Genomic DNA, 26,095 nt, shown 5'->3' with positions numbered 1-26,095 from the left:
CTTAGCTCTTCTTTCCTCTACCCCAGTCATTCCTGAACCCATTACAGTTTACTTCTGGAATTAACAATCCCATAAAAGAATTTTCATGCCAGTCATTGATTATTTCCCATTATCCAAGTCCAAAATTAATTTTAAGTTCTCTTTGATTTTTTTTCCTGATAACTGTAACTGTTAATTATACTCTACTCCTCAAATCTTCCTCATTTGGCTTTTTGGAAATCAAACTTATCAGTAAAATAGAATATTTTTGTCAGCCGACGATACCTACAGGAATAAGGCACCCTTGATTTGCCTGTATAGCTTTACTTCTTATCATTTCTAACGCCACTTTTTACTAATAAATTAACTTCATTAAATAATTCTTAACAAAATATATCCACTTTTTAAAATCTTTTACCTTAGAAGTGTATCTTGAGCCTGTTTCCTTTCTTCATCCCAGCAGCTGCTGCCATGGCTGCAACCCTTGTGCTCATCTTCTATTGCTTTGTTGATTGGGACACACATCTCTTTAGGCTTTTCTCCCCAAATTTCTTTCTCTTCATTAATTAAAATTATGCAAAATTAAGACAGATTGTGTCACTACCATTTTCAAAATATCATTTGGGTACCTGTGTTGAACAGAAAACTACACTGTGGTTATTGTGACACCAAAGGCCATTACTAATTTAGATCCAACTCATCCACCACCCTTTACTCTGCAAGCAATTGCTCCTGCTTCCATAGCATGATCTCTCTCCAGATGTGCAGCCATTGCTGAACTCTACCCCAGACTTACTAGAGTATTTTAAAACTCTGTACCTTTTACATTTATTTTCTTCTCTGGTAAATTATTTTTCCAGCTTCTTTTTTTTACATCAGGGGGCCAAAAAAGTAAACACAGAGAACACAAAAAATAATTAATTTTCTTTGCTGCCAAAGATCTTACAGTCTGTATGGAGTAGATGTGGGAGGATGGGAGACATTGTCAAATTGGTAGAATATCATGGGAACTCAGAAAGGAGGCAGCTAATCTTGGACATAGGGAGTTACAGAGAGAGTAGCTATTGCCCTTGAACACATTCTCCAAACTGATGACTTTTCATATCTTTGTATATACTTAGAGCAAGTAGTTAAGTTGAAGTCTATTTTCAGTGTGCTTTAGTAGATCGTAGATATGGTTCTTCTAACACAATTAACCATGCAGAGGAGAGTCAAGGAAGTCTTTTTAAAGGAATAGGCGGAACACAATATCTCCTCCACAGTGAAGCCCTTGCATATTTTCCCAAGAAGATTAATCTTTTCTGTCTCTCTGTTTCTATAGGACTCTGTTTATATATGTCATATTTGCTGGTCTACCTTGGGTCTTATATATTGTAGGTGTTCAATAAATGTTAGCTGAATGCATGTGTAATGAACTTCTGGAATGGGGCTTGATGTACTATAAATTTTGTAATTTATTCATTTGTGTGTAAAGTTTTCATAAAACTGTATCTAAATACCATGTGGGATAGAGACCTGCCATAAACTATCTAGGTGATTCTGGGCATGCGATCTAACTTCTTAGACTTTTTTGTCATCCATAAATTGAAAAAGTTAGACAAAATAATTTTAGAATTTCTTACAGGTTTAAATGTCCTTTCTATGTATTTTTTATAGATAAAAATAATTGGAACACATTTATTTGGTATATTTAAGATTAGAGTATCACTTAAATGACATCCAAATTTGAAAATCTTTATTTGCAATTAATTAGTAAGAACAAGATACATAGATTAATTCCAGGTCCAAAATATATTGGAGTTATTGAAATTAATATTTAAATGTCATTTATTAAATGACAAATGACTACTTAAGTTGAAAGAACATATGGCTTAAAGCCAGATCCAAGTAATATTCACTATTTCATTTCAGTAGTAATAAGATGCTATTCATTTCAATAAAATTACTTGAAGTTAAGTAAGCTATTTGACTTAGTTACTAATCAAATCTTACATTTTTATATGTGAATGAATTGTTTTAATTGAGCACCAAATATAACCTACAGGCTTAAATTATCTAGGAAAATTTAATTTAGTCATAGGTTGTGACATCCATATAATCCAAATTTATAAGTGAAATTGCTCTAGTTAAAAACACACTATTGCTTCCAATGGACACAGGAGCACATTATAGTTCAACTTTTTTCATTGTAGGAAAATATTAATCTTAACTAATAGAAATTATGTAACAATAAAAATTGTAGCAAAACTTAACAATGCAGAGAAGAAATTCTATTTTAACAGATTAAACATTGCCTAACCATAAAAAATAGTGCTTATAAATGTTGAAGAAATCAGAAAATGATAAAGACATCTGAAAAGAAAATATTGCTGTCATAGTTAGGCTCTCTTGAATCATTTTTGTATTTTTTATAAAAGAAGACAGATATTTTACTTTTAATAGACATATATTAATATTGTTTCAAGATAAGATTTTGATAATAATTTTGCATTGTTTCAATTCATGCAAAAAGGATGTGTAGCAAACTGAAAACATGAATGTAATTTTACTTTAAATAATCAAGGGGAGGCCTGATCATATCAAATACTGTCTTTGAACATTTACAAAATTAAAATTGTAGAGAAAACGAATGGTAGCTGACAATTAATTATAACAAATATAAAACTATAAATATTTAACTTTAAGTCAAAGTCTTATTCATCAATTTCAAAAGTGTTGTTAGAATTAGAACTAACTGGGACTTCACCTGAGGCACACCAGTACAAGTTACTACATTGTCATTGCTATTGGAATCTTTTGAAGAAAGCGAGCCAATAATTGTTGACTATTATGGTTTGAATCTCCACTAAGGAATCATTGACTGCCAGTGGTTCTGTTTTGTATTACCATTGAAATCCATTTTGCTAGCTTATAAAAAAATTAAATTAGTGAATTAAGATTATTACATGCTCACATAATAAAGAAATTCACTGATATTAGTTTCTCTTTTCCACCTGTCTAGTTGCTTATGTTATTTGAAGAAATATATTCACAGTTTCAGAAGTTTTATAAAATCTTTATATAATATTTGTTGGTGCTATGCTACACACAAATATATATAGGAAGTTTTTCCATTCAAAGGCTAAATAATGCATACTAAAATTTTTGCCTGGAGTAAAGTTGTAAATTACATATGTTGATAGAGAGAGTTAGTTCACAAAATTCCAGCATGAAACTTCAAAACTGAAAAAAAAGAGGAAACATTTTCTGATCAATCACATTCAAATTAAAAAGTGATATACTCTGACAGGAGAAATACACTTAGAAATGACACTTTTGAGCACAAGTTCTATTGCCATTTCAAAGTCCACCTTTGAAAGTATCCATGTTGTTGAAAACAATTGCCACTGCTGATAATACCAGAGCAAAAAATTCAATGGAAGAAATTTAAACCTGTCTCATAATAACAATAACAAAAATTGGGTATGTTGTTTCTGTATCTTCTCTATAATCCATATGATTTAGAGAAACATTTATTCACTCTTTCTACTGCAATACATGGAACACTTCATATACTACTTGATCAGCAGAATTTAGTGTGTTTTCCCCTAGAAAGTAAAAAGTCAAAATTATCCATAGTAATTGGGACTCCTCTTTAAAACCATAATATTTATAACATGGAGCCACACGATGAGCAATAAAAGGTGTTTTGAGGAAGTAGTATTGTCTAATGTGGCTTTTTCTGGCTTTAGGATCTTTCAGAATCAAAAAAGGAGATAGCAATTTATAACATTTTAGAATAGTGCAGTAATGGAATAAGGGAGTTAATGAGAGATTAATTCAAAACAGAATTTAATAGAGATAAGTGACATGTATCGATTTTTGCTTCTCAGTATTTATCTATCTTGGAATCACTCCAGTTTCAGAAACATAATAAATAAAACTATTAAACATAATGAAAAGTTGTTCAGTGTATGTATTCCTACTTTAGGCACTAATAGTTAAGAAACCATTTTTTAACACCAAGAAAGGGAAAAGTATGAAGTTGTGGTAAAGTTTCAAAATTCATTCAACTTGTTATGAATCATTTTTGAAAAAAATAATAATTGGTTGTGAAAACTAACACATTGGTGAAGAAGTGGAGGCATACTTGATGAGTCTTGCCCTTGCATCTAATTATTCTCACCTGCTGCTTATTGGATTAAACATGTTCATGATAAATTGAGAAAGGGTTTGTCCTGTCTCTAGTTCATATTCATTTTTGCTTCCAAAATGTATAATAAAAAACTCAAGGATCTCAAATATTTTATTAAATTTACTACCAACATTGTTAATTATTGTTTATTGAATGAGGTATTAGAGGTGATTTAGTTCACAAAGTTTATACAATGACAGCCTGCTGCTTGTTTAGTTCTGTACCCTCAGCTTGGTGCTAACACACTTATCAGTATTCTACTTCTCTCATTCTTGGTGTTGGAAATCTTTTTTTGTGTGCAGAATAATTGCCCTTCCAGTATCAGACAAGGCAGGTGGATTCTCTGGGAAGGCTAATAATTTGGCACCAATTCAAATCATTTAATGACTTCTAATTTACAACTTCTCATACTACTCACACAACGAGGGAGTTTCCACTATCTCATTGCACTGCTGGCAAATTGTCTTGCTTGTAGACCAGTACCCCACTATTCTTCAGCCATTCCTAGCCTGAATCTGAATGTGTGTTCTCCCCCTCAGAGGTTCCCACCCTATTAACATCTATTCTAACTACTTCCTGTGCCTGCAACAGCCTGGGCCATGATACTCTTCATCTTCTCTCACTTGATCCCACTCATTAAGTGTTATGGACAGAATGCTTCCTCTTCCTCATGCCCTAAATTCATATGTTAAAGCACCAACAGCCAATGTGACTATATTTGAAGGCAGGGCCTTTAAGGGGGTAACTAACATTAAATGAGGCCATAAGAATGGGGCCCCAATCCAATAGCACTGGTGTCCTTACAATAAAAAGAAGAGATACCAGGAATGAACACACCCAGAGAACGACCATGTGAGGACACAGAGGGAAGGCACTGATCTGTAAGCCAGGAAGAGTGATCTTGCTAGAAATCTACCCTGCCAATACTAAAACTTAGACTTCCAGCCTCCGGAGCTGTGAGAGGATAAATTTCTACCGTTTGTCTCTTAGCCTGCGGCATTTTGTTATGGCTGCTTGAGCAGACTAATACATTCAGATTATAGTTTACTTTCCTGTCATTCTTTACGTCCTTGCCTAAATGAATCTTAAAGTTTCCTGATGTTATTTTCAATTAGTGGTTCCTCCTTGTGCAATTCCTTATAAACAAGCACTTTTTCAGTTTCTTCCTTGCTGCCAAGTTCATACCACTGTCTGAAGCTTTCTTCATTTGAAATATAGTTTTTAGCTATACTTTTTCCATTTAGGTCATTCCTTCTCACTGAAATTACCCATGGAACATCTGAATCTCCTTCAATCTTACTTGCTAAAATCAAACTTTTTTACCTAGACTTCTTTTAATGCTATTCTTTTCAACAATATCCATGCAAATTCACAATTCTTGAATTTACTCATTTGTTTAACCTTTTTGTTCCACTTTATTACAGGTCACAATGGTCTTAGAGTCACTTTATGTAAAGGCCCTGCACCCTGGGCAAAGAAAGGCTGTGATGGTTTTAAAATATTTCCCTAATTCTTGATAATTATTTTTGCAAGAGGTGGATTTTTATTTCCCCATTTTGAATGCAAGCTGGACTTAGTGATGTGTTTCCAACAAATAAAATATGGAGAAAGTGATGGTGCATAAAGTGACTTCTGGGACGAGGGTCAAAAAAGGCATCATACTGTCTTCCTTGTGCTCTCTCTCTCTTTTGGGTCTTGTGATGTTGGGGATACTCAAGTAGCCTTGTGGTGGGAAGCTGAGGTCTTCTCTCAATAAACAGTGAGGAATTGAGATCTCCTGCTGACAGCCCGTGAGTGAGCTGCCTTGGAAGCAGATGTTGCAGCCTCAGGTAAACCTCCAGGTGACCACGACTGCTGACGAAAATCTTGACTGCAACTCATGAGAGGCCCTGACTCAAACCCACATAGACCCGCTCTGACTGGTAAGAAACTGGGATAATAGATATTTATTGTTTTAAGGTGCTATGTTGTGAGGGTTATATTTACAGAGCAATAAATAACTGCAATGATGTTCAGAAGCATGGGAACAAATAGACTAATTAGAAGACTACGCTAACTTTTCAAAGAGATAATTGTCTCTAGGACTCCGGTGAGTTCGTGGATCAGGTAGTGAAGTGAGGATGAAAAAGAAGGCACTCAGATGATCTCTCAGTTTTGACTTGAGTTACAGTGTTCCATTTACTGAGGTAAAGAGGATGAGGGGAAGGAAGATTTGAGAGGAAAGAAATAAAAAAAAACTGGTGAACCTATTTGACATCATGCCCTGTGACAATGACAAGAAAGCAATTGAGCAAGATAGCAGCCTAAAGTTCAGTGAGGTCAGAACTGTATATACAAATGTTTATCACAGGCAAATGAATGTAGGTTTTAATAATTGGACAGTATCATTGCACCTATATGTAGATAGAGGTCTGGAGTGAAATTCTGTGTCGCTCCCACATTTGGAGATTAGGTGGAAGAGAATACCAAGCAAAGGAACCTGGAAAGTATTGTCCAGAGAAGCAGGAAGAAAATCAGAAGAACATGGTATCCTGGAATTCATTTAGTGAGAGTGTCTCAGAGGGAGAGCACCTTTAGCTTTTACTGCTTTTGAGAGTGTGAATATAAAAATATCCATTGGAACTGGAAACAGGCCTACAACTGATGACCTCCACAGGAACGAGCTATTTTGATTGGAGAAATAGGAATGGAAGGCAGACTGAGGTGGGTTGATGACTGACTTTTAAGCATTTTGTTTCTTTTTATTGAATGAGCTGTATTTTACCTTTATTTGAAGTATTTATTTTTTATATCATTTCCTCCACATAGATTACATGTTCCTCTCATGCACAATAATGTCTTGGTTTCTTCATAACTCACAGCAGAGAACCTTCCAACTTAATAGTTGGACAGTCAATATTTACTGAATTGAATTACAGACTCTTGTACGACCTATAAAGAAACTGCAGAACAGAGAGAAACAAAACTGTAAGGCACTAAAAGAAATCCCATGAAGGACTATAACCACTTGAAAGGTACTTTTTGGTGTGTGGGGAAAGGGTTCCTTTTCCAGTCTTAGTTCTTTCTAAAGCTTAACCTATCCCCTTCTCACATTCTTAAAATAAAAAAACCACAAAGCATTTTTCATGTGCAAAAACTGTTAAATGACATTAGAAAACTGATTTGCTTAGTATTCTTAAATTTTATCTTTACTCAGAAAAACAAAAGAAAGAAAGAAAAAGAAACTAACAAACAAAAATGACAAAGCACAAGTAAAATAAACAAAGCCTAGATAAAATTCTGACTGTCGCCAAATAGTTGAAGTTTTAAAAAGAAGCAATAAGATGATAAAAAATAGAACATGAACAAAACTTTAAAGCATGGTTCGATGGAGGTGAAGATTCTTGTTGAAAGAAAGGTGAATCAGAGAAGCAATGTTACAAAACAGGAAGCTTTGACCTTAGTCTCTATGCCTCAGTTTTCTTCTCTGTAAAATAGAACAATAGAATCTACTATGCAATGTGTTTTCGGGATTAAAAGATTAAAATGATTTTTTAAGACAGATGTGCTCACTGGATATTACCTATTAGTATCAGTAGTGCTATTATTTTTAGAAGAAAAAAAACATACATTTTATTTGATAGGATTGCAATCTTCTAAATGGCAGTATTGCTCCTGGCATCTTAAAGCTATTACAGGTTTTCCTATTATCAGTTATTAATCCTATAGAACTGTTTCAGTGTCATGCCCTGAATTTCTTACTTTTCTGATGCTTCTTAGGACAATGGGTGCACAGTTAGAATTTGAGGGTAGAATATGCCTATTTAGATAATTATGGTAATAGTATTCAGGGATATTCAGTATTAATTTTTATTACTAAGTTCTTTACATTTAAAAAAAATATGGTTTGTGCTGTATTATCTTTTTATGTTTTCTAGAATTAGTTCAGTTTGTTTATTCTTAGAACAGAGCCAATAATGTTTAAATTTGTAATGATGTCTATAAACAAAACTGACTCAAACCCTTGTGAATGAGTAGTGTGTGTGTGTGTGTGTGTGTATTTACTTGACACTTGTACTTCTCGATACCCACTAGAGTGTCAATCCTAAAATCTGAATTCTCTCTTCCTTCTTTACTATAAGTTCACCAAGAGAAACTAATGATGTCCTAATTTTCTTATCCAATAGGCCTTTCTCTATTTTTATTTTCTTTGAACCCTGCAGAGATTGACATTGTCAATCCCTCCTGCTTGAAGCTTGCTGTGCTCATCTCTGACATTGCCCTGCTCCTGTCACTGAAAGTGATGATCTGTTTCTTATAATATAGTCTTTTTACAATAAGTGCTGTGTTCATGAACCTTCTTAAAAATCCATCTGAAGGAAGTAGTTGGGTGTAAACAAATGAACCAAAATGGAGTTAAGCCTTATTTTTGGTGTGTCCATAGTCTTTGCTATTACTTCTTGTCAATATTTACTAAGTACCAACTCAGCTTCCTTGATGTAAAATACAAATAAAAATTTCTGCTGGCTCAAGCTGTGTTCTACCAAAGGATCAGAAAATAAAATATTACAGAAATGAGGTAAGTGCTATAGCAGAGACATAAATAGGAGACTACAAGAAAGTGCTTAATTTTGCCTTAGGGTCCAGGGTTTTTTTTCAAAGACCAAGTGATTTCAGAATTGAGTCTTGAATACTAAGTAGTTTTCTTGCCAGTCATACAAAGGCAAGCGGTGTAGTTCAGAAGTGCATGTACAGAGGCATGAGGATTAGAGCATCTGTACATTATAGAAGATGGTAATATTCACAGAAGAAAGGTATGTAAGGTCCACAGAAGGAAACTTCTTGAATGATATAAGAGCATTGTGTGTTATCCTATAATTGAGAGCCATGAAACTGTTTTAAGCAGATGAATGACATAACCATATTTGTTCCCTCAAAGGAGTGCTTAACCTAGTACTCCAGAAAAAGCTAATAAAAGGCAAATTAAAAGTTAAGGTACTGGCACTGAGAATGAAGATAAGGGAGAAAAATACCAGAGTCATGTCAAGTCTGAGAAGCTATAGGATTCAGTGATTCAACAGATGACGGTGTTGGGGAAGAAAAAGGAGTCTAAGTACTGAGTTGTTTAACAGGTAAATGATGGTTCCAATGAACAGAAGATTATAATGGAATAGGATCAGATCAGATTGATGTATTGGGCAAGTAGAGCTTGAAGTTCCTTTGAAACTATCAGTAATAAAATGTACAATAGTCACTGTGATGGTTGCTTATATGTGTCAGCTTGACTAGGCTAAGGGATGCCCAGATAGCTGATAATACATTATTTCTGAGTGTGTCTATGAGGGTGTTTCTAGAGGAGATTAACATTTGAGTATAAGAAAACATACATTTCAGGAAAAATAAATTTAAACAATTCTAAAAGAAAAAAATAAAGGGAGAAAGAAGTGGCATTGTTTTACATTTTTATAAATCTCTTTCATGCCTGGCTTAATGGAAGATGGCTGGCTTCTCTTATCTAGTTGAGCATGTCACACAGACTTTGGAAAACTCTCCTGTAAGCTAGTGAGATGATGAGAATAAAAAGGCAAAAAAATTGCATTATTACAAAACTAATTTTGATTTTATGGATCCCTAGAAAAAAATTTGTGATCCACTGGAAATCCCTAAACTATACTTGGATAGCTGTTGATCCAATTAAATTGCTAAGGCAAACAGCACTAATGTCAGCTTGTACTGGTTTTCCAATTACATAGCCGATCAATCCCCTCTAGATTTTTAAATGGCTTTTCTACTTGTTGTAATGAAATTACAAGTTACACGGGAACTTTGGCTTTGTGGAATATAGAAAATTTGCCTCTGCTCTCTGGGAAGAATTTGCAAATGTTTGCAAGAGTGCCCAAGACTTTCAGACAGAGGAGGAACGACCAACAGTTTAGTGTTTTGTGTCCACATAGGGATACCTACTGGGGTAGAATAGAGTGGACTGGAGAATCCTGATCTAGGCTGGGCAGCCAGCAAGAGCAAATATCCAGTGAGCAAAGTGAACCTGAGGAAGGAATACTAAATAAAGTCCTAACTTCGTCGGCAGCCGTCCGTCTCGAGAGACGATGGTGTAGCTTCTTAAGAGTATATCTGCACCGCCGAGAATGGTTGTGCAGTCCAACTCGGGAGTGACACGGTATCTGTCTCCTCCCGTGTTGAATCGACATCTTGCGATGACGCTGGAGCTACAGAGCCTGGGCAGGGTAATATGGAGGGTCTGCTGTTGCCCATGCAGCAGACCCCCCCTCTCTTCGCAGCTGAAGGATCCAAGGGAAAGATGGAGTCAATACAGCTTGGCTTCAGGTGCGCCGTAGGAGTTGCCGGTGTTGACTACAACGTCAAACCGCCTTAGGGACTCCGGCTCCGGATTTTCTGTCGGGGTTTACTCCCTTAGCCTTTCCCCTGAAGAGGTATGCCGCAAGGCAGCGGAGGTTTTTTGGAGTCAGAGTTTTCCTTCTCTGATGTGCCCTGACTGGAAGATCGAACCAGCGACACTTAGCTCGCAGGCCGACGCTCAATCCACTGAGCTAAACCAGCCAGGGCAGAAAGTCCTAACTTAAATGTGTAAATATGTGTGGGGAAGCGTCAGTTCCTTTGGAGCTCTGGTTGGGAAGACTCTTAGTATTTGACACCTGGGCATAATGGCATGTTTTTAGAAAGGATTACTGAGCAATTAGATAAGAAAGATAACAATGATATTTGAGACTGAAGCTTGGGACACTCTTTGGGTCCTTGGACCAGCAAAAGTGATACTGCAGGTGTTGATGTAAGAAACATCCAAATCTGTAGAGAATTTTTATGTTTATTTAAACCAGACTGACTGTAGTTGTGGAAAACAAAATATCAATGGATTGCAATTTTGCTCCAGAGAATGCTAGGTTAGGGAGGTGGTAGAAAGCAAAGTGGGGAAACCCTGAGATTGGAGAAAGAGAAAATGAAGAGACCTATACTTCTTTTACATTGGTGGGTAAAGAATAGTTAACAGTTAATTTGCAAAACATAGAAATAACAATGGGGGTGGGTGGGTTGTAGTTTCCAAAAATGCTGGGAGGTTGTACCCTGAGAGGTCTAGAACAAAGGGCTTTCTTTGACACTCCAAGTGTTATCATAGGTAATTAGCTAATTATTAAGAAAAGAAAGCAAAGAGAATTTGACATTGAATTTAATAAATTGGGAAGCACAAACTTGTTTGCTTCACCAGGAAGTTACAGCTTCACACCCCAGGGGATTACTACATTGCTCCACCAAGGGGATTAACATTCCTCCGTTCCCCTCCCTGATATGGATTGTTTGCATGTGTGGTGGTGGTTGGAGGAGGGGTTACAAGGGGAGGTGCTTGACCAGAGAAGTTTGCCAGTCTAGCCAGGGGAAAGAAGGGATTGGTTGGACTCATAAAAAGCCTGTGAAAGATTAGCAAGTTGATTAGGTCTTTGGAAAAAACACTTGGTGCATCCCAAACCCAAGCTAATAGAATCCCAGAGAAACAAAGCTCTCTCTCTCTTGCTCACCTGGTAGTGCACTTGACCCATGCGTTTGTGCCCTCTCTTGCCCAGGGGCACACGACCATGTGGGTCTAGCAAGTACTGGTGCTGCAGCAGATGGCATGGGCTCCAAAGGACTGAGCTTTAATATATAGCAGAACCTATGGACCTTGGCTTTTATTTTGGCCTTGCTAAATGCAAAATTGGACTTCTTCCATGGCAGGACACAGGGAGATGGGACACTGAAAACCCAGGGAGCAGCTTCTATTTCCACCCGAATAAATCTTGTCACATCACAATCTCCTAGGCATAGGTCCTTGAAATACTTTCCTAGTGATCCAGTGGAAGAGCCTGATTTCCACTGACAACACAAGAGTATGTTATCGTAGATGCAAAAAGACAATGGAGAGGCTTACTTAGAGATTGACCTTTGTCAAGGAAGCTACTGGTTTAGGAGGTGCTGACTCACCATGACTGGATTTTAGTTAGAAATTTTTATGTTCAGACCCTCCTCCATGGTTACTTTTGGTTTTCTGAATTTGTAAGGCCCAACATGCAGGGTTCCCCTGAGCTTGTCAGGCTTTGTATATAGCTCCTTTTTTCATCCTCACAGGGTAGACATACATTGCATTGTGTAGTGTGTGTTATAACCACAGGACCATAATGTTGAGAGAAATAGGTATATCTAAATCAGTACATCTGTGGCAGGTAGCCCTGGCTGGTTTGGCTCAGTGGATTGAGCGTCGGCCTGCGAGCTAAGTGTCGCTGGTTCGATCTTCCAGTCAGGGCACATCAGAGAAGGAAAACTCTGACTCCAAAAAACCTCCGCTGCCTTGCGGCATACCTCTTCAGGGGAAAGGCTAAGGGAGTAAACCCCGACAGAAAATCTGGAGCCGGAGTCCCTAAGGCGGTTTGACATTGTAGTCAACACCGGCAACTCCTGCGGCGCACCTGAAGCCAAGCTGTATTGATTCGTCTTTCCCTTGGACCCTTCAGCTGCGAAGAGAGGGGGGGTCTGCTGCATGGGCAACAGCAGACCCTCCATATCACCCTGCCCAGGCTCTGTAGCTTCAGCTTCACTGGAGAGGACACTCCAGTGTTATCGCAAGATGTCGATTCAACACGGGAGGAGACAGATACCGTGTCACTCCCGAGTTGGACTGCACAACCATTCTCGGCGGTGCAGATGGACTCTTAAGAAGCTACACCATCGTCTCTCGAGACGGACGGCTGCCGACTACATCTGTGGCAGGTGTTTGTAAGCTCGTCAGTTCCCTCCACCTTCAATTTTATCATTCCTTCACCGCCCTCCCTTTCAACTAAGTGAACCAAAGATTCTTGGATAATTTCTTTTTTTTTTTTTTTTTTTGGAAAATGGTTTTTAGCCTCTTGAAAGATATACTGGGATTTATGGTAGATAGGGCTCAAATATATGGCCCTCTAAGTAAACCTAGATCATGGTGATGTAGGACACACCATTCAAAGACAAATTGAACTACTTAAAAATTAAAGTTAAAACAAATTAATATATGTTAAAGTTGAACATTTGGGGGAGTTTTCAATCATTTAAATTTAAAAATTACAATTCACATTTATGCTTATATTGTGAAATAATTATATGTAGTTTATTGTCATTTCTATGAATGAGAAGTGTAGAATTTATTTTGTCTAATAATACAGTTCTCAAAAATTATTTTTATGAAATATATTAATTAAATGAACGCTTTAGATTTTCTTGTAAGACTTGAAGAAAATTGATACTACATATTCATAATTGCTGACTTCTAATTCAAGTAAATTAACTTGGATCACCATAATTCATTGTGATAATGCTATTGTAATCTATGTATAGGTCCCCTTTCCTGTATTCAAGAAAACTACAATTGGGTGTGAGTGGATAGTCCTTGACTGTAAACAACCCAAATTTCAGTGAAATCAGCTTGGGGCATAAAACAAACAAACAAACAAAAAAACAAAAACAAAGAAACAATGTAGAAGGAATGGTGTATATTTATATTGGACAAGGATATCAAAAAAATACATGGAAATATTTATCAGAGGCTACATAAATCTCAGAAGCCAAAAGTAATAAGTTGGATATGTTTTCTTGATTTGAAGAATCTAAATGTAAATATCTATTAATATTTTATACCTATATATAATTTATACATACATATATATTACATGTCCATCTACACACTAAACATATTTTATATGCAGGTATAGATATAAAGCATAATGTGTTATAAACACACACATGATTATACACAGCTATCTGAAGCTTAATCTTCATTTTCACTGACTTCTGAATTTAGTAATCATGTCTATGTATGGTGTCCTCATTGAAGAAAGATCAGTCTTCTTCAGTCGAATTCAGTACCATAAATGCAGTAGAGTTTGTAGTACTCCTTTAAATGGTAAAACTTGGGTGAAAAAAATCATTTTACCAGCCTAAGAAGAAGCTGAAGTAATTGTCAACTCTGCATGGAACCAACAGACACAGGCACTAGTTGTCCCCATTTGGCTGGCCCTTAAGGACAGACTTACTATTGAAAGTCTTTTTGTCTCTGGAAACCACAGTTCTATGAACCACAGCACACTTGTTAATTATAGCAAAGCTGGTGTATGGGACTTGAATACATGCATAATTAAGAGCATCTGCCAAGTGTAAGGTTCTCTAGAAAAGAAAAATGGCAAACTGCCAATATGTAATTTCTACAGATTAGTAAAATCACCTTAATGATCATTAAGAATAAAGATCTAGGTTTAATCTTCTCTGAGTCATTATTTTCTTTTAATTTTGTTTTAAAATTAAATATATAATATATGGTAAAAATTTTTGTAGAAAATTAAACATTTATGAAATCAGAATTGCACATTAATAATACACTCACCAGTGCCACTCTTACACCCAGATATTACCAGTGCTAAGGATGTAGTATTTCTGTTTATTTGCATGCATTTGTTATACATAAAGAAATGGGGTTTAACTGCATATGTTGTTTCATAGTCATTTTTATTTTTGGCTTATGTTTCATTGGAGATTATTCCTTGTAATGCTGTATTCTGGACATACCATCAACTCATGGATGTTTTGTACAAATAATACATCAGTGAATGTTCTTCTATTACATATATCCTTCTCCTTTTATATAAATATTTAACCAGAATAAATTTGGGGACTCAGGTACTTCAATACTTGAAATCCCTACTCTTTCCCTATCTTCATTTCATTATTTAGGAGAGAAAAGCAGAATAGGCAAAAATAAGAATGAAGCAGCCCCATTTAGAAAACATGTAATGTCCTTGCAATAAAAACTAAAAATAGATTTACTTCATGTGCAATATTAAAAACTAAAATTCTTTAACCTATGTTTTAAGTAACTTGTTTTAAAAACACTGTGTCATCTCTCTCATGTGGAATCTAATGAACAAAATAAACCGACAAACAAAATAAAACCAGAGGCATGGATACATGGAAGAGACTGACAGCTGTCAGAAGGGAGGGGGTGGGGGAGACTGGAAGAGATTAGCCAAAGAACACTTATGCATATATGCAAAGCCCACAGACACAGACAACAGTGTGGTGAAGGCTGGGGTGGGGGAAGCGGGGGACGAGTGGAGGTGGGCAAAAAGGGGAGAAAGTAGGGGACATCTGTAATAGTGCCAACAATAAAAAAAGAAAAAAACAAAAGAAACAGCAATTCCTTTTGAACAATTTCTTCACCTTTTTTGTTTTCAAATGGATGCCAAACAAATTCTGAAGAAAAATGCTGAGCCCTTATAATTTCTTCCTATGGCTATCTTTCATAAAAGCAGCAGTGAACAGAAAAAAAAAAAAAAAACTCCCTTTAGTGCTAATCTCCAAATGTTAAGTGATCTCACTGACATTCGTCAAACAGATAGACCTGACTTTAATTTTTCTTCAATTGTTTTTTACCTTTAAGGCTTGCAAAATACTGTATGCTGAGGTTTTTAATTGTGAATTAAGTGGATAAATGAAATTTAAAGGACAGATTCTGTATGAAAGACAAAGAGGTTTTTATATACCAAATAAGCATATTTTAAAAATTTGTTTCTTTACTAATTCCACAAGAACTGAGCACCTATTTTTTGTTGTTGGCCAGACGCTGTTCTTAGCTCTGGGGTTAGGTAGATACATGGAATCAGTAACAAAAGTGTGTGAAACTTGGTATATCAGTGATCCTGGGCTCAGAGAGCACAGAGAAGGATCACCTAATGAGTCTGGTCCTCCTGTCATTTAGAAAGTTCTGGCATTTTTGAATTACGTATAAAGTCCAGTTATATTTAATACTAACAGGAGAGAAAATGATACAACATAAAATAACACCCCATCCAACCCACCAACTTTCTTTCAGCCTATTACACATACCTAGAGATCTACTTGAATGTTTTCCCTGAGGTAGACTAACATCATGCCTTCTCTGTAGTACTTAGGAGTCAGATGCTAATTGGAAGAAGGGCATTGGCAGTCTGTATATCTAAGCGTGGACACTGTGCTTATGTGGGAAAGGTCACTTACTTATTGGACCCACAACCAATATTTTAGCAGGATATTTCCATTTGAAAATGGCTGGAATGATATAGCAGTTCTGAAAATTCAGTCAACATGGCATACCTTGCTTGGAAAACTTTCTAAATTGTGATAATGCCTCATTTTAGTTTCATTTCATGCCTGTAGAGTTTGTGGTCTTAACACAGGGGAAAAGAAAGAGATGACAATGTGATTTTGTTTTCCAAGTACCTGCTAAGGCACAAACTCCATTAACAGAATGAATGGAAGCTACTATTGGCAACATTTGGATCAATAAACCAGTTACATTTGCTTCTGCTATAAATTCGGCTTTTTTTCTTCAATATTTATACTTTCTTGGTTCAATATGTTATTTCTTTTTTTTTTAACATCATTTGTATTTCCATTAGAATGCACTCTACCTTACACTTTTGTTCATTTATTCATTCTTTAATTCTCCCATCCTACTCATTCATCCAGCTATACTAAATACTAACAACTGTGCCAGAAGCAAAGGTTACAAAAATGAACAAGATATCATTCTAGTCCTTAAGAGTTCCCAGCTCAGTGAAGGAGAAAGACAAATAAGTAAAACATTTTTCTCCATTTCTTTTCTTTTTAATTTTTTCTTAATATTTTCAATCTAACCTCATATTCTCCAATTTCAGCTCAACACAGTGAGTCAGACCCAAAAGAAGACATTTTCTATATCCAGGGCTTTTTGAATGAAGTTCAGATCAAGTGCATGGATTCCTTGCTAATGCAATCAATTGTTGCTTCTGGGTAATTCCAGGTCTTCAGGGCTTCTGGGGTCACCCTTTCATTTGATAGTTACACTTAGTTCTTAATACAATGAGCTCCTCTTCTTCATTTCATGGAAAGCTCTGTCTCCCAATATCTCCAAGGATTTTCATGCAGGCTAAATTTCTCCTGATTACCTTTCACTCATTACCATCTCACATTTTTGAACCTCACTGTGTATCTTGCTTCCCGTGTTTCACTGCTCCCCTCTATTTGTACTCCCAGGACCCAATACATTTATTACTCAAAACACTGTCAACACTGAGCTGTTTTGTACCACCTCCTTTTGCTGAAGGTATAAAAGAAGACCATCTTAAAATTTAATATTCTCATTAGTATCCCAGAGTTCTGCAGCTCTATGTCTGGAGGGATTTCTCTCTTTCTTGCCCACATGTTAGAGGTCTTTTCTCCTTTCTCCTTGAGACCTTTCCCATTTTCTTCTCTTCAGAATTAAATTTTTTTTTCGCACTTTCACACTGTCAAACCAACTTCCTATTTCCTACAATACTATTAGGAAGCATACTTTAGTTCTCTGTTGCAACTCTCTCATTCTATACATACCTAGTGTCCTTAATCTTTACCCCCCCCAAATCAAAGCTGTCTAGCTAGCTTTTTTTAAAAAAATTATTTATTTATTTTATTTGTTTGTTTGTTTATTTTATTTTTAGAGAGAGGGGAAAGGAGAAAGAGAGGGAGAGAAACATCACTGTGTGGTTGCCTCTCACACACCCCCAACTGGGGACCTGATGTGCAACCTAGTTATGTGCCCTGACTGGGAATCAAACCAGCGACACTTGTCTTGCAGGCCGATGCTCAATCCACTGAGCCACAGCATAGGTAGGTTTTTAAAGCAAAATAATCACCTACTTCTGAGATGAATACAATATTGTCTCCAGAATGCCGAAGTTTGTTTTTTTATTTATACTCTTTTATTTTTCTATTATAGTATTGTTACACTTCAGCAGGCTTACAAAATATTTAAAAGCTAAAGATATACTGAACTATTAAAGTCACAAAAAATGATGCAAATACAAAATTGTGGTGTTCTACTTTAAGTAATGTTAATAAAAATATTGATAAATGCAAGTTCCAAATAACTTATAAAAACAGACAAACAATGAATAACTTTTGGTTTCCGAAGTTTTGTGTCTTAGAGTTGTGTGTGCGCACACGTGTGTGTATGCTATTCAGTTGCTTTGCTTGCTCATAGATATTTGTGTGAAAGCCACAACATACACATACAAAGGCACAAACATTCTATTATTTAGGAGGTGGTAAATGATTCTTATTAAGGTTCTTTTAAGATTTCACAAATGTTTATAATTTTTAAAAAACCCTCCAATTCATTTAATAATGACTTATCAATTCTGTGTCATCAATCTGCTAAAACAACACTGCAACCATGGTTTTCAAGCTTGAGTATGTATAGCAATCACCTAGAAAGCTTCTTAAATGCAGATGTCTTCTTCCTACATGTCTGACATCAGATATGGAGGTAAGTAAACTCCCAAATGTATTTAATGAATGTGATGTTTAAGTCGCACTCTTCTGGGAGTATGAGCTGGCAATTTAAATGATTTCCAAGTACAAGATGATTCATGTTAGTTATTCCAACCACCAAGTGTGGTTGGTGTCTTAATACTGTTGATCTTTTACTGACAACATAATAATCAGTTTAATAAACATAAACATGAAGTTCTAATAATTCTTATAGAGAGGTAATAATTATATATTAATGTATACTAAAATAAGTATATAATGGTGATTTCTAATATTTGTATAGTGTTTTAAATTAAAAAAAGCATTTTAATATATATTTTATTTTTACTTCATCCTAAACAATGGGCTGGTAACAATAATTTCAGATAAGTGAATTATGTAGATTTCCCAATAGATCAGCAAGTAGAAAGAACACTACCAGTAGTCAGACTGCTCTAAAGTCACCTTACAGCCAAATTTTAAAACTAAGGTAATATTTTTGGTTGACTTAGAGCTCTTCAGAAAAAGAGGTTCACCTTTAAAAAGTCAGGGTCTCTGTGCTAGGTTGGGACTTATTCATCATGATTTGAACAAAAAAAGCTGATTGGAAAAACTGTTCCTGTGGTGTAGAGTCAAGGCATTGCTTGAGAAAGTGAAATTGAAAAAGTCCCTTTCCAGGTTGTGGGTTCAATTCCCAGTCAGGGCACATGCCTGGGTCATGGACCAGGTCCCTAGTTGGGACTGTGTAAGAGGCAACCACATGTAGGTGTTTCTCTCCCTCTCTTTTTCCCTCCCTTCCCCTCTTTCTAAAAACAAATAAATAAAATCTTTTAAAAAAGGGAAAAAATGTCTCTTTCCGTCAGGTCAATCTTCACTTACTCCTCAAATTTTAATCTATTGATGTTTTCTTAGAGCTGATTATGACCCCTCAGTCTAAATAAACTTCCTTTTGATCCTCATTTGTCTTTATAGCATTTGCTACAATTGTTTGTGTGGTTAATTATTTAATGTTTGTATTCCTAGTAGATTGTAAATTACTCAAGGAATTACTCAAAGAATTATCTTTTGTTAACTACTGTTAGATTAAGGCTCTAGTCCTGTGGTCTGGCATAGAGAGGCACCTGATACATACTTGTTGCATGAATGAATGAAAAGTAGAACATGTTTGATTGCAAAAGTCCCAGTATTTTAAATTGAGAAGCATCAAAGTATATTAGTAAACCGTCTTTGTTGTATGGAAGGTGGGCTGGGGAGCTTGGACTGATTTTGAAAGAGCAATGTTGGTAAGTGCCACTATATTCACTATGTGAATGTAGGTGGAGAGAGTTTGAGACTGCAAAGTTAGCTGAAAAAGTGCTGACTGAGGAACACTAGAGTATAAAAAAGATGTCATATTTTAAAGTATCTAGGGGATCTTATTGATACTGTTTTAAGAAGTAGTTGAATTAAAGAAAACTGTATTTGTTCAAAGGGAAATTTGAGTGAAAAAAACAAGCTAATAATCTCACAATATGTCTGGGAAAGATAAGTCAAGTCATTATGTCAAATCCAAGGGAAGTTGGAAGGTGTGCATGGAAAAACAAGTCAAAGCCATGAGAATGACATGCCTTAGAATATTACATGATACTTTACTAACTGGCACACTGCAGAGGGAGAGTTCCATAAATTGGGTGTTTCTTTCAGACAGATAGTCAAAGTCCTAAGATTTGTTTTAGTCTTTTTGTATCTCTCTTACATATTTGGTGAGATTTGTACCTCTCACATTGAGGCTTAACCAGGTTTTTAAAAAAATGAATTAGTTTCAATCTCATTTTGAAATTTAAAACTTCTCAATGGCATGGTTGAGGAGTTGGTATTAGGGGGCAGATTTGGGTTTCGGTATACCCTGTTATTTCCAAATAAGGACCTCTCTCCACTTGACTGATGACCTCTTGCTCCTGAATAACTTACTTGTTTAGACATTAAAGGACCAACCTTTTGGTACTCATTAAGCACGCTAAATCAGAGAGCACTAGGTATCTGCCAGCTACTGTGAAAGCCTATGGTACTGACTCAACAGTGCTATTCATTCAAACAACTGGATTTCAACTTTTTTGATCTTTAATATTAAGAAGTATGTGAACCAAAGATAAATGTTTCAACATTTACATTCTACATTTGAAGCTTTGGTAGTTAATGGGAAAGAATCTGGGGTGAAACTTGTCAGGTTAGTGTTTCAGGTCTATCACTTTGTATCTTATGACTTTTAAAAAGTGACTGAAACTTTGTAGCTAATATTCTAGAACTGTAAAGTGCAGGATGAATAGTGTTGTTATAAGTATTGATATGAGTTAATTATATAAATTGCTTTTAAGAGTGTCTGGTACTAGTACAAACTATATAAGTGAGAACTTTTATGATTATTTTGTATTAGTAGCTGTGTGTACTCATATACTATTTGAAAAAATGAAAAAGTTGAATAAAAAAATACTTGCAACTTTATAACATGATACTCTAATATTTGGAGTTCTTTCTCAGGAGAGGACAAAAATTGTCTTTTAATTTGTTCCTTAACTCTATCCCTCTCTTCAGCCTTGTTGCCTATCTTTTTCCCTAGATTTGCTCTTCTGGAAAAGTCTCCACCTTAAATTGATATAATTTAAATAGTAACATAATTCAAAGGTTTTTTATTTTCCACTTTCATACTTGATAACTGAAACATTTTATTTATAGATAGAAATCTACAGTTAAATTTGGGTGGCTTCCAGGCTTCCATCAGTGTGGACTACATCTACATTATAAATGTAAAACTTGATCTGATGCATGAAGATTTTTAGGATCATTAACAATATCTGGAACCATCATCTATAATGATACCTTTATTATTTCTTCAGTCTGTTGCCCTTTAACATTCTCTAAGAGTGATTTTTATGCTGTTTTCACAGGTATACAGAACAGTTAAGAAATTGTTCTCCAATATAAATCAATTTTTTTTACCTGTATAAGCTGAAAACAGAACTTGAAATGCATTATATGTATAACTCTAATTAATGTTACATCACTTCTTTCACTGGAGCAACATCCCAAGGGAAATCTTCAAATATTCTCATATGCCTTCATTGTTTTTCCTCTACAGGGATTGATGCTCTTAGATTTGGATCTAAGTATGTCATGGTTTAGATCACTCTCTCTCTTCTTTATTCCCCTGCCTCCTGCAGTTTATTGCTTTTGCTTCTTTATTCTTCATCCTGGTTTCAATCACAACTTTTTGCCTGGAGACCCATGAAGCTTTTAATATTGTTAAAAACAAGACAGAACCAGTCATCAATGGCACAAGTGTTGTTCTACAGTATGAAATCGAAACGGATCCTGCCTTGACATACGTAGAAGGAGTGTGTGTGGTGTGGTTTACTTTTGAGTTTTTAGTCCGTATTGTTTTTTCCCCCAATAAACTTGAATTCATCAAAAATCTCTTGAATATCATTGACTTTGTGGCCATCCTACCCTTCTACTTAGAGGTGGGACTCAGTGGGCTCTCATCCAAAGCTGCTAAAGATGTACTTGGCTTCCTCAGGGTGGTAAGATTTGTGCGGATCCTGAGAATCTTCAAGCTCACCCGCCATTTTGTAGGTCTGAGGGTGCTTGGACATACTCTCCGAGCTAGTACTAATGAATTTTTGCTGCTGATAATCTTCCTGGCTCTGGGAGTTTTGATATTTGCTACTATGATCTACTACGCCGAAAGAGTAGGCGCTCAGCCTAACGACCCTTCAGCTAGTGAGCACACACAGTTCAAAAACATTCCTATTGGGTTCTGGTGGGCTGTGGTGACCATGACTACATTGGGCTACGGGGATATGTACCCCCAAACATGGTCAGGAATGCTGGTGGGAGCCCTGTGTGCTCTGGCTGGAGTACTGACAATAGCCATGCCGGTGCCTGTCATTGTCAACAACTTTGGAATGTACTACTCTCTGGCAATGGCGAAGCAGAAGCTACCGCGAAAACGAAAGAAGCACATCCCTCCTGCCACTCAGGCAAGCTCGCCGACTTTTTGCAAGACAGAATTAAATGTGGCCTGCAATAGCACACAGGGTGACACATGTCTTGGCAAAGACAATCGACTTCTGGAACACAGCAGATCAGGTAAGGCACAATTTCAAATGCATGCCATTAAATACTTTAAAGACCAGTATGTCCCTTAGGTAGAAGGCAATCATTCTCATTTTATGCAAATGTTCATGAGATTGCAGTTCTACCCGTTCACAAAACATGTGTTTGTGTCAGGCTTACAGGTAGCTAGATTGTAGCTTTTCTAAATAAATTCTAAGTAGAAGTCTGTCTAGCTGGTCTGTAGAGTTTTCCTGCTTCAGTGGGACTGTCCTTTGCTGATGGTGCCAATATTTTCTTTTGCTTGTGTGTTGCTTTTGTGCCAGTGTTTCTTTGTTTCCTTGCACAATGTGATGGTAAGATATTGGCCATTTTCCATATTTCACCCTCAAAATGTTGATCTTCATATCATTTGGCTTGATGTGTTTGTCTCAGTTTTATCTCTGCCACATGGGGCCATGCATTTTGACCTATCTCATAGGAAGCAGTTACTTAAAAAGAATGGATGTTTACATTTCAAAGGCCTAAACATCAAAGAGGTGATATGGAAGATAGCCCTTTTTATAACAAGGCTCTTCCCTAATAATATACTGGGAAATTAATTAAATGTTCATTATTCTTAAATTAGGTAGGGTATCAACATATTCCCTTTATAATGTGCAAGGTGCTATATAATCAACTCACTATTATCCTGGAAGAGATAATCTGCCTTGCCTAATCAATGGCAATGTTGAATTTCTCTGTGGGATTTTCTTTCTTATGAACTATGCAGTGGCCTTTCTTCCCTCCCACAACTGAACATTGGATGATGTACTGTTTGACATTAGCTGAATTTCCACTCTTCACCATTTCCATAGATAGTCTACAGTAGACTGACTAGACTGACTGTCAATTGATACTCAGTTTGCAAAAGTGATCATCAGTAGTTATCAACTCTGTTACATCTGGTACAGATAAAATATTCTGTAAATTAAACAATTTAATTACCTTTTAGCCCACTATGAAAATTTAAGATAGATGTGCATTCACTATAACTTGCCTATATGTATATTTTCCTTATAGCAAAATTATTTGTCATAATCCTATGTGGATAATTTTGCATAATTTAGAAATATCACAAATTAAAGCAAGCAAGCAAACAAAACAAACAAACAAACAAAAAGGCAGGTGACATTTTCATAGGCTTTCTTCTAAGCGTACTCAAATTTTTATGGAGTAAATGGGGAAAAACCGTGGTTGGAACTGAACTGCTTTTTAAAGATTTTATTCATAGTCCTTACATGTAGTTAGTAGATTGCTCTGCACTGTCCATCAATATATATCTGAAATTGTTAGGCCAAGAATGTCTTTAAGAAAGGTGGAATTCAGCTGGTGTTGCTGGCCTTGTCAGACTGTTCTCAGAGTACCTGTGCCTTGTGAAGGGCATGGAGAAAGAACACACTCTTAGCCTGGGGTAATATTGTTATAACAAGCTAGTACCCAGGCAGATGGGTTGTGACCATCTTTGGCAAGCATACAGAAGGAAACAGTTTTTTCAAGGGCATTTGGAGAACTTGATCTTTTTTCATTATGTCCAAAACTATTATGTCACTTCAAACTAAAGAACCTGGACACAAAGTTTGTGAGCTTTGGGATTATTTTTATTATGATTTATGGGAAAATTACTCTCATAAAATAATAGAAGTATGTGTCTTAAAGAGCTGCAAAGACAGATACTTAGGAGTTTTTCCTTAAATAGGTTCCACTTAACACTTAAAAAGTTCCTTTTCCCAGTAACTAGATAGCATGCCAAAATTGTACGATATTAATTTGTATGCTCTTTCATTATTATACTTACTTTGAATTTGTATTAGTTTTGTCGAAGTAAATTTCTTATTAGATAGCATCCAAAATAGAATTAAAACTTCCCAAAGAACATTTTAATATCTTTCAATACATTTCCATTTTGCTCCATGTAAATTTTCATGGTGAGTGATGAAAATCTTTTTCTTATCCTGCTGTGATTATTCTGTTTTGTATACCAAGTGACTGTACTATAGACATTCAGTGTAAACTCTTTGTACTGTCTGTCTCATTTCCTCATCCACCACTGTCTGTCAATGGGCCTGGTGCTGTGACCAGTGTTATCAGGTGATGACAGTTCGGGACGTGAGCCATCATTATCACCCCCAGAAAGGCTCCCCATCAGACGTTCTAGTACCAGAGACAAAAACAGAAGAGGGGAAACATGTTTCCTACTGACGACAGGTGATTACACGTGTGCTTCTGATGGAGGGATCAGGAAAGGTAGGCATGCATTTAATCAGATCCTCCCAGGTGACTTAGAAATCAAGTGCTGCAAATTTTTCATTATTTTCATTGTTTTCTATTAAAGACTACACATAATGCTCTTTTCCATTCCTCATCACATCTTTTTTATAAACATTTAAAAAATACATATCATAACAGCCTACATGGCTGTCATGTCTGAAAGGCATCTTTTCTTTCTTTCTTCCTTCCTTCCTTCCTTCCTTCCTTCCTTCCTTCCTTCCTTCCTTCCTTCCTTCTTTCCTTCCTTCCTTCCTTCCTTCCTTTTTCTTTCTTTCTTTCTTTCTTTCTTTCTTTCTTTCTTTCTTTCTTTCTTTCTTTCTTTCTTTCTTTCTTTTTTCTTTCTTTTCTTCCTCTTTTCACCTTCCTTCCTTCCTCCCTCCTTTCCTTCCTTCCTTCCTTCCTTCCGGGCTTTCCATACCTCTATAGGAAGAAATGTAATGAAGTATTTAAAAATTAAGTGATTCATTGAATTATTTTAATATGTACTCAGCAGTCTTTAAAAGTTATCTTTTTTCCTACAACTAATAAAACTCACTAATTGGCTCTGTGCATATAATTGGTAAGTAATTGGTGTTTATAAAACAATATTTTTTTCAAAGAAAAGCAATAAATATACCCTAATTAAGTGTATTACTCAATGTTTTGGCTTTTGAGCAGTGGTTTACCTGAATATTAGAAGGCTGAAAAGGTGCAAGATCCTTGGCCATCTATAACGGGATGCCCAATTGCTCAAAAGGCTACTTATGTATTTATAAAATATGGTTACATAATTTCTCTTCAGGCAATAACAATAATTTTAAATTTATTACTCTTTTTCAACCCACATGGAACTGTGCTTGGTGCATAGAAAATATGGTGAATGGATAGTTTTGTTGGGCCAGTATCTTGGTTAAGGAATATAACAGAATATGGAAGCTCCACTCCATTAGTTTTCCTAGACTGGATCATTCTGACCATTTTCTAGGTGCTGCTTTTTGTTTTTGTCTTGAGTCAGTTTTACAGATATCTAGACAATTGAGCCTTTTTTCACCCTGAAGAAATAGTTTTATGACATTACCCACCTTTGTCAAAGTGACGGTATGCTTATTACCTCCTACTTTGATGGTTCCAGTTGCTTTATTGCCATGGTTATTTTCTCTGATAATTTTCAGAATGGAGAAAGATTTATAATAATTTTATATGTAATGGGTTGAATTTAAATGAAAAGCCACTCCTAAACTTTCATAT

At 35.9% G+C, this 26,095-nt stretch overlaps 1 protein-coding gene across 3 annotated transcripts in view; it reads left to right on the top strand.

Annotated features, from left to right (window-relative positions):
• KCNC2 (potassium voltage-gated channel subfamily C member 2) overlaps nt 1-26,095 on the top strand; it is a 194,592-nt gene that overhangs the window by 162,578 nt on the left and 5,919 nt on the right. For all 3 annotated transcript variants that reach the window (XM_090273632.1, XM_090273633.1, XM_090273631.1), the window contains exons 3-4: nt 21,667-22,594; nt 24,680-24,844. In XM_090273632.1, the coding sequence (XP_090129758.1) occupies nt 21,667-22,594; nt 24,680-24,844 (1,093 nt within the window). The remainder of the gene's footprint in view (nt 1-21,666; nt 22,595-24,679; nt 24,845-26,095) is intronic.

Source organism: Furipterus horrens, unplaced genomic scaffold (assembly GCF_987537825.1).
Source record: "Furipterus horrens unplaced genomic scaffold, mFurHor1.1.pri manual_scaffold_4, whole genome shotgun sequence".
In the NCBI taxonomy this organism is placed as follows: Eukaryota; Metazoa; Chordata; class Mammalia; order Chiroptera; family Furipteridae; genus Furipterus; species Furipterus horrens.
Note: the sequence above shows the minus strand (reverse complement) of the source record. Positions and strands in the feature narration are given on the sequence as shown.